The sequence below is a fragment of the Hippocampus zosterae genome, chromosome 19, assembly GCF_025434085.1.
Source record: "Hippocampus zosterae strain Florida chromosome 19, ASM2543408v3, whole genome shotgun sequence".
Classification (NCBI taxonomy): domain Eukaryota; kingdom Metazoa; phylum Chordata; class Actinopteri; order Syngnathiformes; family Syngnathidae; genus Hippocampus; species Hippocampus zosterae.
The window spans coordinates 2320221-2337797 of NC_067469.1; the positions used below are offsets into that span (position 1 = coordinate 2320221).

General features: G+C 45.3%; 2 protein-coding genes across 6 annotated transcripts; both read right to left on the reverse strand.

The window, feature by feature from the left end:
- Window positions 1–432: 432 nt before the first annotated feature.
- On the reverse strand, window positions 433–6356 carry LOC127592009 (microtubule-associated protein RP/EB family member 3-like). Of its 4 annotated transcripts, none has more exons than XM_052052372.1 (9): window positions 6215–6356; window positions 4660–4727; window positions 3630–3754; window positions 3407–3552; window positions 3152–3314; window positions 2953–2994; window positions 2283–2419; window positions 1997–2149; window positions 433–1813 (listed from the first exon to the last, which is right to left on the reverse strand). In XM_052052372.1, exons 3-9 carry the CDS (start codon window positions 3748–3750, stop codon window positions 1745–1747), a joined length of 831 nt encoding a protein of 276 aa, XP_051908332.1. In that variant the 5' UTR covers window positions 3751–3754; window positions 4660–4727; window positions 6215–6356; the 3' UTR covers window positions 433–1744. The 4 variants fall into 4 exon arrangements, with proteins under 4 accessions (XP_051908332.1, XP_051908331.1, XP_051908335.1 ...); XM_052052371.1 differs by having other exon boundaries at window positions 1985–2149; XM_052052375.1 differs by lacking the exon at window positions 2953–2994.
- A 1748-nt stretch (window positions 6357–8104) lies between these two features.
- LOC127591983 (dihydropyrimidinase-related protein 5-like) lies at window positions 8105–17358 on the reverse strand. Of its 2 annotated transcripts, none has more exons than XM_052052316.1 (14): window positions 17096–17358; window positions 13752–13866; window positions 13388–13537; window positions 11872–12030; window positions 11061–11240; window positions 10892–10960; window positions 10730–10774; window positions 10579–10654; window positions 10356–10512; window positions 9303–9444; window positions 9051–9193; window positions 8776–8983; window positions 8516–8693; window positions 8105–8369 (listed from the first exon to the last, which is right to left on the reverse strand). In XM_052052316.1, the coding sequence occupies exons 1-14, from the start codon at window positions 17341–17343 to the stop codon at window positions 8284–8286; spliced, it is 1956 nt and encodes a 651-aa protein (XP_051908276.1). In that variant the 5' UTR covers window positions 17344–17358; the 3' UTR covers window positions 8105–8283. The 2 variants fall into 2 exon arrangements, with proteins under 2 accessions (XP_051908276.1, XP_051908277.1); XM_052052317.1 differs by lacking the exon at window positions 17096–17358 and adding an exon at window positions 16700–16721.
- Window positions 17359–17577: the final 219 nt, after the last annotated feature.

Consider the following 17577-nt stretch of genomic DNA (forward strand, 5'->3'; position numbering starts at 1 on the left):
TACTTACTATAACGTTGCCCATTCTTTGTAAGCACCTTCCAAGATGTCTTTGTTGTCATGAGGAAAATGTCTTACAATACTTACATTTTACATCTTTGTCCCACTGAAAGACTCGTCATAACATTTTGAGATGAGATTTGTAGAATTTAAATCAAAATAAAACTAGCCACAAAAACCACCATCTTCACTATCTTCCCATTTAAATGACGTGTGTAGCACTAGCAAAGCTAAACGTGGTTTCTCTTAATGGTTAAAAAATATCTATCTATATATTTTCCTTATTTTAATGGGATGCGTGTACAGCATCTCGCGTTCTCCTTGTTTGTAGTAACATGACCTTGTTATAAAAGCATGATCACAAATGATATTTCTGTCACGCAGGATGTATTATTTAATAATTTATTCGAGTATTACAAAATACAAAGACGATGGTTTCTTGCTTTTCACCTACTCAGATGCTTTATTTCATTCCAACACAAATCCAGATGTTGATCACGATCACTTGGAGAAAAACTGAGCAAAAAAAAAATAATAATAAAAATAAAAGGTCCAACTAATTTAGACCACTCAGCCAGGCTGCCAGTGACAACATACCACACTGTGGCATTTTAGTGCTATAGATTACATGAAAACTCAAATACGGCAAAAATAATTACAGATAGCAGCTAAAATGTTGATCTTAAAATAGTCAACCATTAGTAATTTAGTCATGTCTTCGACCCACGTTGGCCTCCATTAATAAAATTAAAACCCTGACGTTTGTCTGTTCAATTAAAATTCACGATGACAACTCAGACTTGGCCTTTTTTTTAATCAATCCAATGCAGATATACATTTCTAAAAAGAAAGAAACCTAAGCTACAAAATATAAAATAGCATCTTGTATATTTCTGGCTGCAGCCAATCACTGCTAGTTGGCAATTCAGATCACATGTGTGGGCTTCTTTCGCTATTTTTAGTGCAACTTTCAATCCCAAACCACCTTTTTAAATTTTTTTTTCCAAAAAAGTGACCAAGCTGATTAAAAAAGACGAATAAATAAAACCATAAATACATCAGGCTTCGTCAAAAACAAGCTGTCAAAATGTTTTTTTTTTCATTTTTTATCCACCATGGCTTTTTCTTTAAACTTGAAATTACGGCTTTTTTTTTTAAATGTATGTGAGTAAGTTGTGATATGTCTGCAGGCTACGTGTACATCTCCACTATGCAAAATATATTCATTTGCATCACTTATGTTCTCACCTACACCGCCATCACCCACACGGAAGATTCTACAACTTATATTGTAGAGAAAACGTGTGGTTCCATAAAACAGCAAATATGCAGCAAATTCAACTGACTGTTTCTGCATATGGTTGACAATTAAAGTGCACGGTGAAAAAAAAGCCGCCTGCATATCCCACCCTCTCCCCCTCCTTCACACACACACACACACACACACACACACGCACGCGCACGCAATGTTGGGCCCAGGCTGTCAAGTGTTGTAATCTCAACGCATGACAGTTTTAGCGGGCAACCGCGCCCAACAGCTGGCACCTCTGGTTGAGCCGAGTAAACCAACAGGTCCAAACATTGTTGAATTGTAGACTAGACTGTTAAAAAAATGTGATCATGAACAGCTGCAAACAAGATGCAAGGAGTAAAGGGGACCCTTGTAAAATGTGAAATAAAATGACGGTGGAACATTTTCTGTGGTTAGGACGAATGTTAAATTGGTTAGAAGGGGGGGGGGGGGAGCTCAGAACTCCTCCTGTTCTCCTTGTGCACCTTCATCAACATCGTCATCATCTGGCGGCGCAAACCCCTCCTGCAAAACAAGTGGAAGCGTTTCAACATGCTTCTGCACGTTGTTGCGTCTTTCATATTTTCACTCGCAAATCATTTCTGATCACGTTGACTCTTGAGGAACTGAACAATTTCATGAGCTCAAGTCAAATTACTTTAGATTTGTTATTTGGTTTAAAAGTAATACTAATACCTCAGGTTTTACCTCTGTGGCATAGAGTATCTCCATGATTTTGTTGAGGACCGGGTTGCTTCCATTCTCTCCGTCCTGGCAGATCAATTCAATGTCTCTCAGCTTGCCAAAATAAAAGTCCCTCTCCTTCTCCAGTCCATCCAAAGTCAGCTTCATATCCAGTAGCTGCGTTGGCAGAGAAGATGAAAAGAAAATGCACACAATGATCCCAAATTAGATAAAGACTGCGATATGCACATTCCCTCGCAGACCCCAACATCTTGACAACACCCTTGACAGCAAAAAGTCTCGTCGCTACCTGCTGGTTCAGCTCCAACAGCTCCGAGTCTCCTCCATTGCGCGTCATGGCGGGGTTCCTGCGGGCTGCCGGCGCATTGATCTGCCTCTGCGGGGTGGGGACACTCTTGGGTGTGGTGGGAGATGTTCTGATGGGGCCTTCAAAGACACAAACACACACTTGAGTATCTCTGCGCTTGCCGGGAATCAACCGCCTGTGGACCTACGGCGGTGAGGAAAAAGATGCGACCGCCCTGGAAAATGCGAGCCTTATTTTTAGACCAGACAATCGCTGAAAAAAGTCATCCAGAACTTTTCCAGATGTTGGAAATAGTACTTATTGTTCAACAATAAGCATGAATGAAGTGAGCCCGTCCTCATCTTTGCAACAGTCCGCTTTCCTACATGAGAGGGCGAGCAGAAGGGATTTGCGCTGAGAAGTTGGAAGTTTGTCAGGTCGGGGGGGGGGGGGGGGGGGGGGGGGTTGTTAAAAAGTTGTTGTTAAAAGTAACACCTAACGCGGAAAAGCAGGTGTGGACGACAACAAACACTGGCGTTTAGAGCGCCTCAACCCACTACAGCAAACATTAGAACAGACCAATCCAGGTTGAGAGTAAATATTGTGGGGAAAGTGAGTATGGACAAAACACAAACACACACACACACACACGCCGCCGTGAAATGGCCGTTACCTGAGCGAGCAGGTCTGTTGGGTTTGTGGACAATGGGGTCACCTGTGTTAGAGGTGGGGACGTGGTTGCATCAAGAGACATAAAATGAAGCCTATGTTTTTCACACACACACACACACACACACACACACACACACACACGCACGCACAAGTGATATGTATCTTGCACGCACAAACAACTTGCGTGTGCCACATTGTACCTGAATTGGACGGCGGCGGCGGCGTTCCCTCGAGGCCCTGCCGTAACAGTTGAGGGTCGTATTCTTTGCCGTCATAGTTGGCGTCAAAAAACTTCTTAAACCACTGAAGGAACTCAAAGTTGTCCTGGAATTTGCCCTTGACCAGCCTCTCGACGGCAATGATCTGCGGGAGGGACAGCGTTTGAGAACAAGCGGCTGCGGCAAGCAAAACGAAACATTGTGAAGTCCGAGCGAGAATCGTTCGTCGCGGCTGACCTTATCGACAGACATCCTCTTGAACGACGCCTGTAAGACCTTGAAATTGTGAATGTATTCGTGTTCCAGTTTGGCATTGAATTTGACTTTTTTCAACAAAATGCACCCTGGAAATAGCATGTCCATGAACTGACAGTACGCTGCACCTGAAGGGAAGACATCCTCACGTCAACATGGGATTTTGCATGTGCGCATGCCCGCGTGCATGCAGGCGTGCGCTTACCTGAGCCGAGTTGCTCGATCTTGGTGTAAGTGAGTTGTAAGGAGTCGTTGACCCATGCCAACATGTCATGGCGACTCAGGTTCTCTATGGTCATAGACGTGGAGTAGACATTCACCGCCATCCTCCTAGAAGAAACAATGTACTTGATTTACAATTTGAAAACAGTGATTTATACATCTCAATTTTTTTGTGTGTGTCCATATGAGTGGACCAAAGTACGGTCTGGAAATCATCTGTGACCCATGGTCCATTTTGAATTTTTGCCTGCATTGTACAACTGGCTTGTGTTCGCATCTTCCGCCGCCTCGTTTCCCACACATCACTAAAATAGTAACGGCAATTGGTTTGCTAACACCCCATTGAGAGAAGAAAATGAAGGTAAGTAGCAACGAGCAGGAATTGTGAGCGGTTGCTCCACTTTCTGCCTTGTTTCAAGGTCATCTTGATTTGGAGAAGAATGCGGACACGATTGGGCTGCTGCTCTGTGCAAGGGAGGATCTATTTTCTGTTAGGAAAATGTACAAAAATACTTGCATTTTTACCTTATCACAACACTGTTTTTTAAAATCAAACAATATAACATTTGCATATTCTTACTTACACTGGAGGGCTGGTTTTAGTGTGTTAAATATTTTTTTTTTGAGAAATCTTAAAATGCAGTGAAAATACTGTCGGAATTGTAGTGCCTTTAGGAGGCGGGGCCTGGTGGCGCGGCACGTGCGGACGGCTCGTCTTGAGTGTGAACGTTTGGGTGTGAACCGTCGCTAAGTGCAGCTCCTGCGTGCTCGCCACATTAATGTATTTCATTGTTCTACCGACATTTAATAGACGGTTGAAAAGTACTTCACAGCTGTGGTCAACACCTCATACGGCCGGAGCACGGAGTGCGTGATTTGACGTGAAAAGTAATCAATAGCCAATTACAAAGTGCCCTGTACGATGATTATTAGAATGAAAACTAAGTTGAGAAGCTCAACTCTCGCGGTGGTGAAAAAAAATGTAGAATAATCTATGTACTCATTTTGCTTACCTTCACTGGGTGTGTCGGGGTGTAAACCGCTGAGAAGCAGGTTGGTCTGGACCACCTTAAAACAAGTCCTTGGGCACATGAAAAAAGGAGCATTAATGAAGACAGTCACGCACTCAATTACCTAACAGTTTTGCTTAATCCCCATTTAACGGTTTAACCAAAGCTAGTTAACAAAGGCAGCTGTGATAGTGGGGGGATCACCAAAGCATTTCCCGTCGTCCCAAATAACACCGCACAGGATGTTGTGCTGAATAATCATTTCCTGACAGCAGAGATTCACAGAGGTAACTGTCCACTCAGCACACGCTGCTAATTTGCCGTTTGGCAGCTTGATGACACCACAGGACCATTTTGAAAAAGTTGATATGCAGTCAATCTAAAAACTAAGCCTGATCATTCACATAGAAGTGTAATCTGGAAAACAACATCAGATTGAGAACATTATCTGTCCAACTGACAACACAGAGAAACACATCCTGTCCGGCGGGAAGACCAGGTGTCCACGTGAACATATAAACGTGGCACGTAAAGTAGACACCTCTTCTTCCTCTCGGGAAAAACTTTTTTTTATGGGTTCAACTTGTGGGCGGCACATTGGTAGACTGGCTAGTACGTTCAGTATAATATTTGCATGGAGGAAAAATTTTTACGTCGATAAGAACTACATGTGTCACAGTGAACGTCCTTAATAGCAAATCAGACATGGCATCTGTAAAGCTGAAAAGCTGTTTACGGATTTTAAAGAGAAAATGTTGCATTCCAGATCTTAAGCTGTTCAACATTTACCCCAAAAAACAATGAGATTGTTCGCCTATTAAATAACAGAAAGCCATTGTATAGTATAATCAACACAAGTCTCCAGACAGTCGTTTGTTAGTGTTTCGTCAGGCGTGATACAATAAATACAAATTGTTACACTAAATACCGGAGGAAAGGACAGTGTTATCTACCTGCTGCTCTGCAAAAGAATTATATAGTATGTGTCTGATGTGATGTGATTGAATTTTAATTGCATGGTGATTACAAACGTTTTAATTCGTCATCAAACCGAGCAGAACGTATCTTTTGTTTTTGGCCCAGCAACAAAACGTCGGAAGCGTACACGAGAGCAGCAGATACAATCAAAACAGAGTAAAGTCATCAATAATGCACGTGAACAGTGCTCGACATGCTTGGAAGCAGTGGACGTGTTTCAGCGAGTTGACATTACAACCGCGCTGCTGCTAGCGCCTTGCTAACTTCTGCTAACGTCGACTAGGCAACTAAATTGGCATTTGGGGGGCTCGTGGCAAGTACAAACGTAGATTTGGCGGCGTGTCGAAGTGGAAATATGCACACGAGTGATTGAAATCTGAACTTGTTCGGTGTGAAGTTAACGTTGCCCCCTCTGGAGGCCTGAACGAAGACACACATTATTAAAGAAAGGAGCACTGTCACCCGGTGTGGCGCAGCGGCAATTAGCCCGTCGACCCGACAATAAAGATGAGATCAAGCGGTCCATATACACGCGTTCAGGTGTAAATGGGTACAAAGCGTTAAGTGAAATGTAACTTACTCAGGGGCGATAAAGTCCCTCTGACTGCCGACCGTGCCGTTGAACGAGATGTGGTGCTTTTCCGTTGCTCGAAACCGAGAACTCTGGCTGGCGAGCTGTGCGGAACGCTTAATCCGGTGGCCACTGCGCACGCGCAGCTCAGTTGGACTATTTTCTTCTTCGATTTGGTGAAACTGGAGTATGCTGCGGCGCCATGTTGGCTCTGACAAAATCAACGAGGCCCACTTTGAGTGATAAACCACAGCACTTTGCCCGAACGTTTCCTTTAAGCCGATGTGAAAGTTGTATATTGTACAATATAGGTATATTCTTATGTTGTTATTTACTTTTAAATGTGTCGCCTGGGTTTAATTAACGTACGTTTTAGGCAGGGCTTTTGTTTCAATAATTGCTGCACTTACTCGACAGAAAAAAGCGTCACGTTGTTATCGAAAACAGTGACAAAATAAAGAGGATGTCGTTTATTTGAACTCTGAAACGTGGTCTTCGGGGGCAAGGAAGATACAGTACTTTATATTATTATTATTATTAGTACGAAAATATTGTCCTCAGCTCCCAGCCTAACCGGATGTTCATGTGTTTGGATCAAATCACTCAGGGCTGCACACAGTGAAACATTTGGATGTGTTGCCATCCTGCAGGACTTGCTTTACAAATCCAACGTTACAATCTGGATGCACTTTGACCAACGATTCCCCGTACTGTAATAACTGTGATTGTGTCTCAGACTATCCCCGTGCCAAAAATGCTGTGCTTGGAAATTAAATGACGGGACTTTATAAATAAACGAAGACGCACAAAGACGATACTTTTTTTTTTGCTATTTTATTGGTTGACCAATACTTTGTGGTAAGAAACAAGCAGCCATAGTACATATTCAACAGGTTCACTTTCCAACGAAACAATTTACAAAGTTGACAACGCACAGTCACTGACAATTCACAGTGCCTTCTAAACAACAATCATTCACAACAAAATGAACATCCTTAATACCATTGTAAAAAGAAAAACAACAAGCACCAGTTGTGAACCTGTGGCCGTCCATATCTGTCTCGATGTGGTTCTTTTCATGCAAGGTGTGTGCAGTAATAGCAGTGACTCACTCACATTGGCACATGTATTCTTTTAACTAATAGAAAGCATCCTAAATGTACAGTACACAGACAAAAAAAAAATGTGGTCATGAATAAACACCACTGTTGGAATGGAATGACACACTTCAGAGGAGGTGAGGGGGGTCTGTGCGTCAGTAGCATGTGTAGCTCGATCTTTCTGCCCTGTGGAGGCTCTCCTTACGTGACCGTTTTCATTTCTTGACAGTTCTTGGCTTGTATTGTGTGTCATGTATAATTCACAACATTACAGTAAATCTATTGTCGGGAACTACACTGGGATACTTGTGTGTTTCTCACGAAGAGGCAGCGTGTGACACAGTGGGACTGTTTGGAGAGTGTCGCAGCAAAGATCACACAGTATGTTGAACAGTCGGATGTCATCACCACACAACACAGTCCATCCGTTGGAAACAAAAACACAGGAACAGCCAAGGAATGGAGGGCGGGAGGTGGTTTTATCATAAACAGAAATTGACTACAGTGTATGCGCTGTTTTGGTGTGTGTGATGGGGATGCTTTACGCAATCCAGTTCTACTCGTTTTAGATATTTAAAGTCAACATCATTTCAAACCTTTGAAATTACCGTAACCGGTCCTGTTTTTTAAGCATTGGGTCACTTTTCCCTTTTCTCCTGACAAGCATCTTAACAATGAGAAATCGGTTAGTTGTGATCCGCTTAAATTTGGGGGGAAAAAAAACATTCACACATAGCACCTTGACCTCGGCATATTTTATCGTTTCAGAAAGAAGACTCCAACTAGATTTATAAAAAAAAAAAATCACTTCGGCAAACTGATCACATGTTTAAGTCTTGGCCAATCGCGGAGAACAATTTCCCTTTTACCATTAAACTTGAGTTTTAAAATCAGTGCAGTTTTCTTGGTTATTCGGAAATATTTAAAAAATAAAATAAAACAAGGAGGCTAGGACGGCTGATTTCCTCGGGCCGGAGTTTACCAGATTCCACTGGAGCGACCACCCGGGGGGGCCAGGATCCGAGCCGAGGACCTCTTGGGGATGTGATCATCAACCTGAGACCCTATGGAGAGCACGCAATTAACCTCAGTTTTTATTCAAGTCATTCACATCACAAATAGATATTTTTTTTAATCCCATGAGAGAATTTAACGATGTAGGTTAGTGCAAATATGGCAGAAATTGTTATTTTCTTAAATTTAAACATACCCGAGAGGCTAAAGGAGCTCTCATGGAGGTCCCGAACCCCCTGTTGCGCCCTCACCACGCCTTTGTTAGTGCCGTCTCCATCGATGGGGCTCAAACCAAGCTCCTTCTTCATAGTGTTGGCAACTTTGACCACATCGCCAGAATAGGGATCCCTGTCAACCCCTTTATATGCCTGAGCCTGTCCATAGGTTCAAACAAGATCACGTCATTAGACTTCGAAGTAGCCCGAGTTGATTTGGATGCATACTGCGCGCACGCACTTTTTCTCTCTGCACCATCTTCTTGTACAGGTAATCAGGGAAAGTCCGTTGCGGATAGAATTTTCCGGAGCCTTCGGCGCACATGAACATTGCGTTCTCGCACACCAAACGTCCGCGGCTGATGGTGACTAGAGGAACACCGTGGCAGCGCAGTCCCTCATACAGGTTGAAGTCTCCTCCTTGCACCTGAGTGCCAACGGAGATCATCCTGGACAAAGAGCAACATGAGTCACGGCTTTATAACACACGGGCAGGACCACCCGGCGTGAAGTCACCTGGTTGCATCTGGATCCCACACCACCACATCGGCGTCCGCTCCGGGGATGATGCGACCCTTGCGCGGATACATGTTGTAGATCTTTGCGGCGTTAGCGCTCGTCACGGCCACAAAACGATTCTCGTCCATCTTTCCTGTAACCTAAAAGGAGGGCATTGAGAGGGAGGCGTGAATACATTTTTGATAGATGTGAAAGGGAAGGCGACGAACATGAATGGCAGCGATTGTATATGCGAGTCGGTGGACGTACCACCCCCCTCTCCCAGATGACGCTCATCCTGTCCTGGACTCCAGGCACCCCATGGGGGATCTTGGTGAAGTCCTCCTTGCCCAAGGCCCTCTGCTTGGTGCTAAACGGACGGTGTTCTGATGCCACAACGCTCAGCGTGTCACTGGAAACGGGATGCGCATTTTCACTTGATGCTCATTTGCACATTTGAGACGTTTGCGGAATGCCTGTTTAACATTTGGAAAGACATCGCACCGCACCTGGGGTGGGCAACTTACAGTAAATGATGGCGAGGGGGGGGGGCACAATTTTTCATCAGCGCTATTAAATGGGTTGTTAGGACTACGCACTCGCATCCTAACCAAATACATGACTAAAATATTATATGAAATATTGACTTAACTACCCCCCCCAACCCCCCGCCAACCAAGCAAAAACTATTTACAATTTTGAAAGAAAATCTGCATCCACTGTCGTAGAGCATTCATTCATTCATCTTCCGAACCGCTTGATCCTCACTAGGGTCGCGGGGGGTGCTGGAGCCTATCCCAGCTGTCTTCGGGCAGTAGGCGGGGGACACCCTGAATCGGTTGCCAGCCAATCGCAGGGCACACAGAGACGAACAACCATTCGCACTCACACTCACACCTAGGGACAATTTAGAGTGTTCAATCAGCCTGCCATGCATGTTTTTTGGAATGCGGGAGGAAACCGGAGCACCCGGAGAAAACCCACGCAGGCCCGGGGAGAACATGCAAACTCCACACAGGGAGGCCGCAGCTGGAATCGAACCCGGTACCCTCTGCACTGTGAAGCCGACGTGCTAACCACTGGACAACCGGACCGCCCTGTCGTAGAGCAAACATGTTCAAAATTTCCCTGAACATTTCGACAGGTAGCCGATTCAAAAACAGACACGGAAAACACGTGGTTGGCATGACCACCGAGGGACCACCCTGAACAACAGTTTGCGTCATTGTTTTCAGTTCATGTTGGCGGCTCGCTTTCCGCCAAACGGGAAATACCCTGGCACCTAATTGTTTCCAAACTTTCTCAACTGTACCGCGCACGTACTTGCCCAACAGTCCCATGAGGTAGCCAGGGGTGTTGGGGTCGAGGCGCAGCGGAGGCACGATGACGTGGGCGGCAGCGTGAGCCCAGTCCTGGTGGTAATACTGCATGCCGTTCAAAACCGCATGAGCGACTGTGGTCTCTGCGTGGACCACCTTACCTGCAAAGAAAGGAAAATCAGTATTGTCATCGCCCGTGGTCGTGTTTTTATCGAGGTGTGACCGACCCTGCATCTTGGCAGCTGCAATCATATCCCCAGCGGACATACTGGACACATTCACCAGGTAGATCGGGCAGTGAGCCTGTAACCCCCCCCCAAAAAATCACCGATTGATCACGTCTTCTTCACACAGACGGCGACGTGAGTGTCAATTTACCCTGTTGGCGATTGTGACCGCTCTGTGTGTGGCCTCTGACTCCAGCTGCAAAAAGACATTCGAAGCAGACGGAAGGTATTTAGACAAAATACGTTTTGCGCGCACGCGGTGCAAAACTGCTCTTGCTTGTCCCATCCAAAGAACAGAAAGGAAAGACTTTACCTCTTCTGGACGGCTGACCTCAATGCCTTCGGGTCCACTGATACCCAGATCCAGAGCCTCTTTAGCACCCTAGAGAGGAAATATTCACGCCATTAGACACGCCCACTTGTAATACTTATTTTTATTAATTGCTCGTGTCAACTGCGCAGCATGCGAGTGTGTGGCGCACCTCCGCGACCAGCTCGCCATTCTCGGCGTGGACACGCGCGACGGCGCCGATGTCCTTGCAGGTCTGCAACGCCTGGTACAGTTCAGAGTCCCTCAGCATCATCATATCCTTGTAGGCCATGAACATCTGGAAGGAGTTCACCCCGTGCTCCCTCACCAGCGTCTCCATCTCGTTCCGCACCTGAGCGCGCAGCGGATCAAGGCACAGGAATCAGTGCGTTTGCTATATGGGGCGTGAAAAGAGCTTGATGAGCAGCCAGGATTCGTTCGCACCTCTGCGACTACAAACGTGGTCCCCTTGAAAAAGCCGCAGAAATCTATTGAACGTAAGGCAGTTAAGATAAGATAAGATAAGATATCCTTTATTCGTCCCACAATGGTTAAAGAATTGATAGAGTCCGGAAATGTGAACGATATACCGTGAGGTTGCTACTTTTAGGTAGGAAACAGTAGATAAAGGCCGATCAAACTCCAGGCGTTGGGAATATAAAATGGGAAACGTGATGGAAAAAAATCCCTTTTTAATTGCTTGCATGCGAATATTTGGCTCGATGAATTTTCTTTTGGATCTCAGACAGACGGACCCCGCCGCCAAAGGCTGGAAAAAAAACCCTGTAGTGACTCAGTGTATCTGTCTAATGCGCTCAATGAATATGTGCGTTAACCTAGTTTGTGCCGGGTTTATAATCTGGGTCATTACACATTCCGCCCATATATGAAAAAGCGCGCGTGTCGCTGCACATGTTTTGGTTCAGTGGGTTAAAAGCTGGGGAGGTGCTTCCTGAGTGACGTCACCTTTGCTTTGACTTTACCTTTGGCCCCCACCAGGTCAAGCCAACATGCAGAGCGTAGTCGCAGCACGCCTTGACGTCAGCAAGAGCTCGGCAGTTCTCATAGGCGTCCACGAGGGAGCAGTGTTGCTCAGGCAGGACCAGCGCCATCACCATTGTGGTACCACCCATCAGAGCCGCCTGGGTCAAGCGGATTCAAGAAAAGAAAAGATGATCATATAAAAAGTAGCGGTAGCCACAGGTTGTGGTTTCAAAAACGACATGCCCTTATCGAAATGTTTTTTTTTTCTTTTGTAGCTCCCAAACTTAAAAAAACAACAGCGCGGTAGATGTGGAAAAAGAAGAAAAAAAAGGAAGCTGAGAGGTGGAGGAAGAGAAGAGTGACAAGGAGAGGAAACCGGGATGAAAACCACATGAGGAAAAAGCACCGCTCAGCTGTGACTCACCTCAGCGAGCTCAGTAGTAAATGCGCTACATTGTGTAACCATGACAACACAAGACACTGCTCTACTATGACATTCGTGTTCCGATCATCCTTGGCTCCCTCCGCCTCTGTGAAATTACACCAACAGGCACCCGTTCATAATCGTCTGAGTCAAACTGGGACAACGTTGAGGTGAGGCAAAAACAAGCGACGTTTCCTGACCATCAACAACTGAACCGAATAAGTCGTAGTTAAGCTTTTTTCTTTTCTTTTTTATAATGACGACACTTTAACCCCGAAGATGATTATTGTTCTTACATATTCTGCTTTTTTTTCCCCTGCATGGGGGCAAATCTGTGTGTTTTGTCACCCAAACAAACACATTTGAAGTTGAACAGCTTCCTGGAAACGATTGTGTTTGACCTTTGAAGTAATTGCATATGTAACCTGGCGTGTACACGACACCCAAATAATATGCAAATTACGTTCCCGTGTCAAGTTGCACGAACCGAATATAAATGCGCTCTGTCATACGTTGAGTCTTACCCATAAGGAAAGGAAGGATGTGACGTCTGACTACCATATACGTCTGGATTGAAGTGTGTTGGGGTGGGGGTGGGGGGGCGTGGCAGTGGGGGTTGACATGCAAAGGGCCTGATGCAGAGAAAATGGCGGAGAAAGGAACAGGGTGAGACACACACACACACAATCCAGATTGTTTTTTTTTCTTCCCCTCATGAAGCACGGGGCTGGTTGCCATGGTAGCAAGGTCAGTGGGTAGAGAGATGGTGATTAGGGGGCTGCTGGGGTGAGCCGGCATGTGTAGGATTGGGTATGCCCCCGCCCCCAAAAAAAATTCCTCTCACCCTATTTCACTCGGCATTCCATTAGACGTTAAGCCATTCGATTCGCTAAGCCGCAGTTGGTGCCGTTTGCTGCTTAATCTACCAAATACTCGACTGTTCGACATTAGAAGACGGCTAAATACCACCTTCAGTTACTGTTGTCTGTTGCCGGCGACAAAAATGAAGTAAACCCAAACGACGGAGCCCCCAAAGTGCAGCGGGTGGGGGGGGGGGGGGGGGGCATATCGTACGCTGGGTGTAGGAGTACCTTGGTGCCACTGTAGAAATCGTCCTGGATGGCGGCGTTCATGAAAGTCTGCTGCAGATGCACGGAGGTGTCAATTCCGCCGGGCAGCACCAGCTTTCCGGATGCGTCAATCACCTTGGCCCCGCCCGGAATCATCAGCTCCTTCCCAACCTATAACACACGTCACACGTATTGAGAAAACGAGCTCTTCTGGTCCAGTTTTACTGAACAGGGTAATTTACATAATAAGTTCCTCTGCCCATAATTGGGCAATTTCTGTTCAGATTAGCCTGCGGTGTCATCATGCGACTTTTCCATCACGGCTGTCGGCGGCTTGCGATACGGATTGAGTGGCCGAAAGCGAAAGTGCATTTGTCAAGCTTACCTGCTGAATGATGCCATTTTCGATGTAAACATCTGCTTCCTGGGTGAAGTCATCATTGACCACTTTGCCTCCCTTGATGAGAATTCGCATGGACCCCATGTTGGCAGCCAGACTCCTGAACAAAAAAAAAAATTGCAACGCCCGGTTGATAGATGCATGTTGAGACTAACATAGACCTGGCACCACAGTGAACAGAAGCCTTAATTCAATGTTCCCGTAGGACTTCCCTTTTAGAAGCATGCAATCTAACTAACCTAATTGCAGTCCTTTTTTTCCCCCAAAAGTATACCTATTAGGTAGATTTGGTGCTTTGGATCGTGCATTTTATTGTCCATTCATCCCGACGATGTAGGATGAGATTTGATACCAATTTGCAGCATTAACAAACTCCATAAACATCGTGTGTGTGTGTGTGTGTGTGTGCGTATTCTTGCATGGATGCCCGTTTGCAAGCAGGAGACAATTGAGTCCCAGTCACACAGAATCAAGTCAAAGAGATGGATGAGAACAGAGGGCGAAGCAGAGCGGAGTGGATGGGGGCAGGGGGTGGTGGTGGTGGTGGTGGCGACGGGGTGTCGTCGGAGAATGAAAAAAATGAGTCAAATGAGGAGCCCAAAAAGAAAATGTCACTCAGGTGGATCTTTGGCACAGTTTGGCACGGGTCAAACTAAAACCTGACATTGTGTCACTGTAGCTCGTCTGTGGGGATGTCTATGCTGGGAATATTTTTTGGGGGGGGATGGGCGGAGGGTATGGAAAGTAGTGTCCCTCAGGCTTGGCAGCCGGAATAAAAGGCTGGTTTCCCAGGAGATGGAAAGTGGGCTGCTTTCAGTGGAAACGAGGCCCTAACCCCGACACGCTCACACACATGCAAACGTTTGCATGACAGTGTCGCGGAATGACAGCAGCGAGACCGAGCTGCTTATTGAACAACCCGCCCGCTTACGTTGGGTTGAGTCAAATTCGCCAAACCGATCCAGTCAGCACACAACAGCACACAATCGCCCCTTAATGGGTTTGGTGTGACCAGCCCGATTGATTAGTGTCCTAAGACTTTTATTCTTCTGCTGGAAAGTATTTTCACAAATATCATCATGAAGGGGAAAAAAATTAATACTGTAAACGCAAGCAGTCGAAGATCAGTTGTTGCCACTTTTGATTTGTCCCATCGGGGGTCGCTTGACCTCTTGAGCAGTTTTTACTCCAAATGCCATTCCTGAAGAAACCCACCAAATTTGGGAACGCCCAAAAAAAAACGCAGTCACAAAAAAAACCCCTCAAATGCGACGAATATGGAAACCCACTGCACTCGGTTCGACATTTGTGATATGAGTCATGCTGGAGGAATTTGGGGATTAAATGCATCCTTCATTTGGGTCGAGGGCACACACAAGCACAAGGCGGCATTTCTCACTCACCCTCGGACCAGCTGCCCTTCACTTCACGTACATGCAGACGTCCACAGATGGACACAAATTGTACACATGGCAAATAGATCCACACCGCCGAACACCCGAAGCAAACGTGACACACACGTACCCCCTTCCAAAACGCACCTTTCATAAAATTGAGAACAAATTGAAAGTGAATAAAATAAGAGGTGGTTAGGGGTTGGGGGGGGCTACGCTTAGGCAAGCTCATTTGTGACATAACGGCCGTTTAAGTGCCGTCGCCGTCTCCGCTCTTGAAACTGAAGTGAACGCGTGTGTGACAGCTGCTGGACTTCTGATCTGGGGTTTAAACGCTGCTGCAGTGACAAGGCATGTCTTTGTTATTTGGTACACGTGTTGAAGCGATGTGTGTGCGCGCGTGTGCGTGCGGGCTATATAAAAAGCCAGAACATCAGACAATGAGACAACCAATCGGTGATAAGAATAGACATGGCATGCAGAGATGCAGACATTGATATTCAAAGAGGAAAGAAGGAGACACCGACACCAAGGTTGAGTGATCAATCGACGTACTAGTAAATAACAAAGATATAATACATCATGACAAAAGTGTTTGGGCAAAGTGGGGCAGCAATGAGGATTATGCTCATTTTCTTGATCCAGATGTTAGTCTGGATTTTTGTGAGAGCTGATTTTTTTTTTGGGGGGGGGGGGACTCAGAACGTCACTGCACCTGACAACCGGAAATGTCGCTTAATTGGTCAGAATATTATTTGGTGACAAACAGTCACTCACATGGACCCTAGTGAGACAGACAAACATTCACACTCAGTGACTTTTATGTGAAAATGTATAAAGTTGTTAAGATGTAAGTATGAGAGATTCTGTCAACAGAAATGCATGGCAAAGAAAAAAAAAGAAAAAAATTGTCATTTTTGCAGAGTCATGACTCATGAAAACGCCTTGCACTGTTTTCTCGAATTCGGATAGCGGCACAACCTCAGTCATCAAGAGGATTAATGGAATGAGAGATGACAGAAGGTGGATTAAGACTTCTACCAAGCAGTGTCGCGTGTAGAACTGATACATTCTTAACAAAGTGTGGATTTGTAACATCAGCATAACAGCACATATCAAGGGAACATCAAACCATGGCTTGATTACAATATCCAAGACAGTCAGATTTGATTTACTTTCTGCTTCATAGAGATGAACTTGGAGGTGCAACGACAAGGTGTCCCAATACTTAAGACCATCTCATAGACATCACGTACATGGAGATTATGTCACTTTCATACCGATGGATTTGAATCACAATTACAGAGTCGAGAGCACAAGAAAGGAGACATTCTAGCGCGAAGGCTGATCAACAACAAAAGAAAATCACCAAATGACTCCATAGCACACCGTTCCTGTTGAACACGCATGACAAGAGATCAGAATGCTGGTTCAATTGCGTGTCGATTCGTACTCGCTGCATCATCACACACACACACTCACACAAAAACCAGCATTGGGTGGGAAAGAGAATAAGCCGTGAACGAATAAGAATCTTACATAATGGGGAACGCAGGTTTTGTTCTTGCAGTGACGGCACGCCAACACACACACACACACAAACACGCGCACGCAAATAATCGTCGAGAGGCATTTTGTGAACACGTTGTGAAACGCTCATGACCAATTCAGTGACATATTCCGATGGAAAAAAAAATGACACGAGCAAATAAATAATGCAATACACCACATGACGTAACCAATACGTATTTTTCCGAATCTTTAACGGAAAATTTAGACAACACCGACTGTCAATAACGGTAATTTAGCTTGACGGTGGAATATGAATAATCAATACGACAGGTGGTTTTCACTGTCTTCAAGTCAACGACGAAGTGACGTCAGAAAAAGCATAGTATGGTCATTTTTGTGCTTTTTTTTTAAATTGCCCCTTACCGGTTATTTCCTCGCCTTTTCTTGAGCTCGCTCTCCTGGGTGCTTGCTTGCGGTGTGTGCAAGGAGGACAGCTGGGCACAGCGCGAAGCACAGATGCTACCACGGCCAGGCGCCAGCCAATGGGAAGCCTGGAAATCCACACTTAACGGACACTGTTGACCAATGGCGAAGGAGATATGTCGGTCGACATGGGCGTGTCCCTCATCTCCAGAAACTGCTGCGTTCAAATGCCGTCGGAATGTGGTCATTAATGCATGTGACGTCATGATTCCAGCTCTGAATTTACATGGCTGCATGGATGGGCAACTGGATTATTTAAACTATCAAACAAAAAAAATATATATATATATTTTTTTACTTTTTCATTCCACATTATTGATGGGTTCGATTAATTCCCGTGTTGCAAGTGTACTGTATGAATAAGTGAAAATACACTCAACTTACTCTTGTAATGCAAAACACATAAAATCAATTCACCAAAA

Coding starts and splice junctions, on each gene's coding strand:
- LOC127592009 (XM_052052371.1), bottom strand. CDS start 3,750: ATGGCGGTGAATGTCTACTCCACGTCTATGACCATAGAGAACCTGAGT. Junction 3,553..3,629: donor GATCGAGCAACTCGGCTCAG/GTAAGCGCACGC, acceptor TCTTCCCTTCAG/GTGCAGCGTACTGTCAGTTC. Junction 2,150..2,282: donor TGTTGGAGCTGAACCAGCAG/GTAGCGACGAGA, acceptor CTGCCAACGCAG/CTACTGGATATGAAGCTGAC.
- LOC127591983 (XM_052052316.1), bottom strand. CDS start 17,343: ATGACCACATTCCGACGGCATTTGAACGCAGCAGTTTCTGGAGATGAG. Junction 11,241..11,871: donor TGACCTGGTGGGGGCCAAAG/GTAAAGTCAAAG, acceptor CTGCGCGCTCAG/GTGCGGAACGAGATGGAGAC. Junction 9,445..10,355: donor CTCATGGGACTGTTGGGCAA/GTACGTGCGCGG, acceptor TCCCGTTTCCAG/TGACACGCTGAGCGTTGTGG.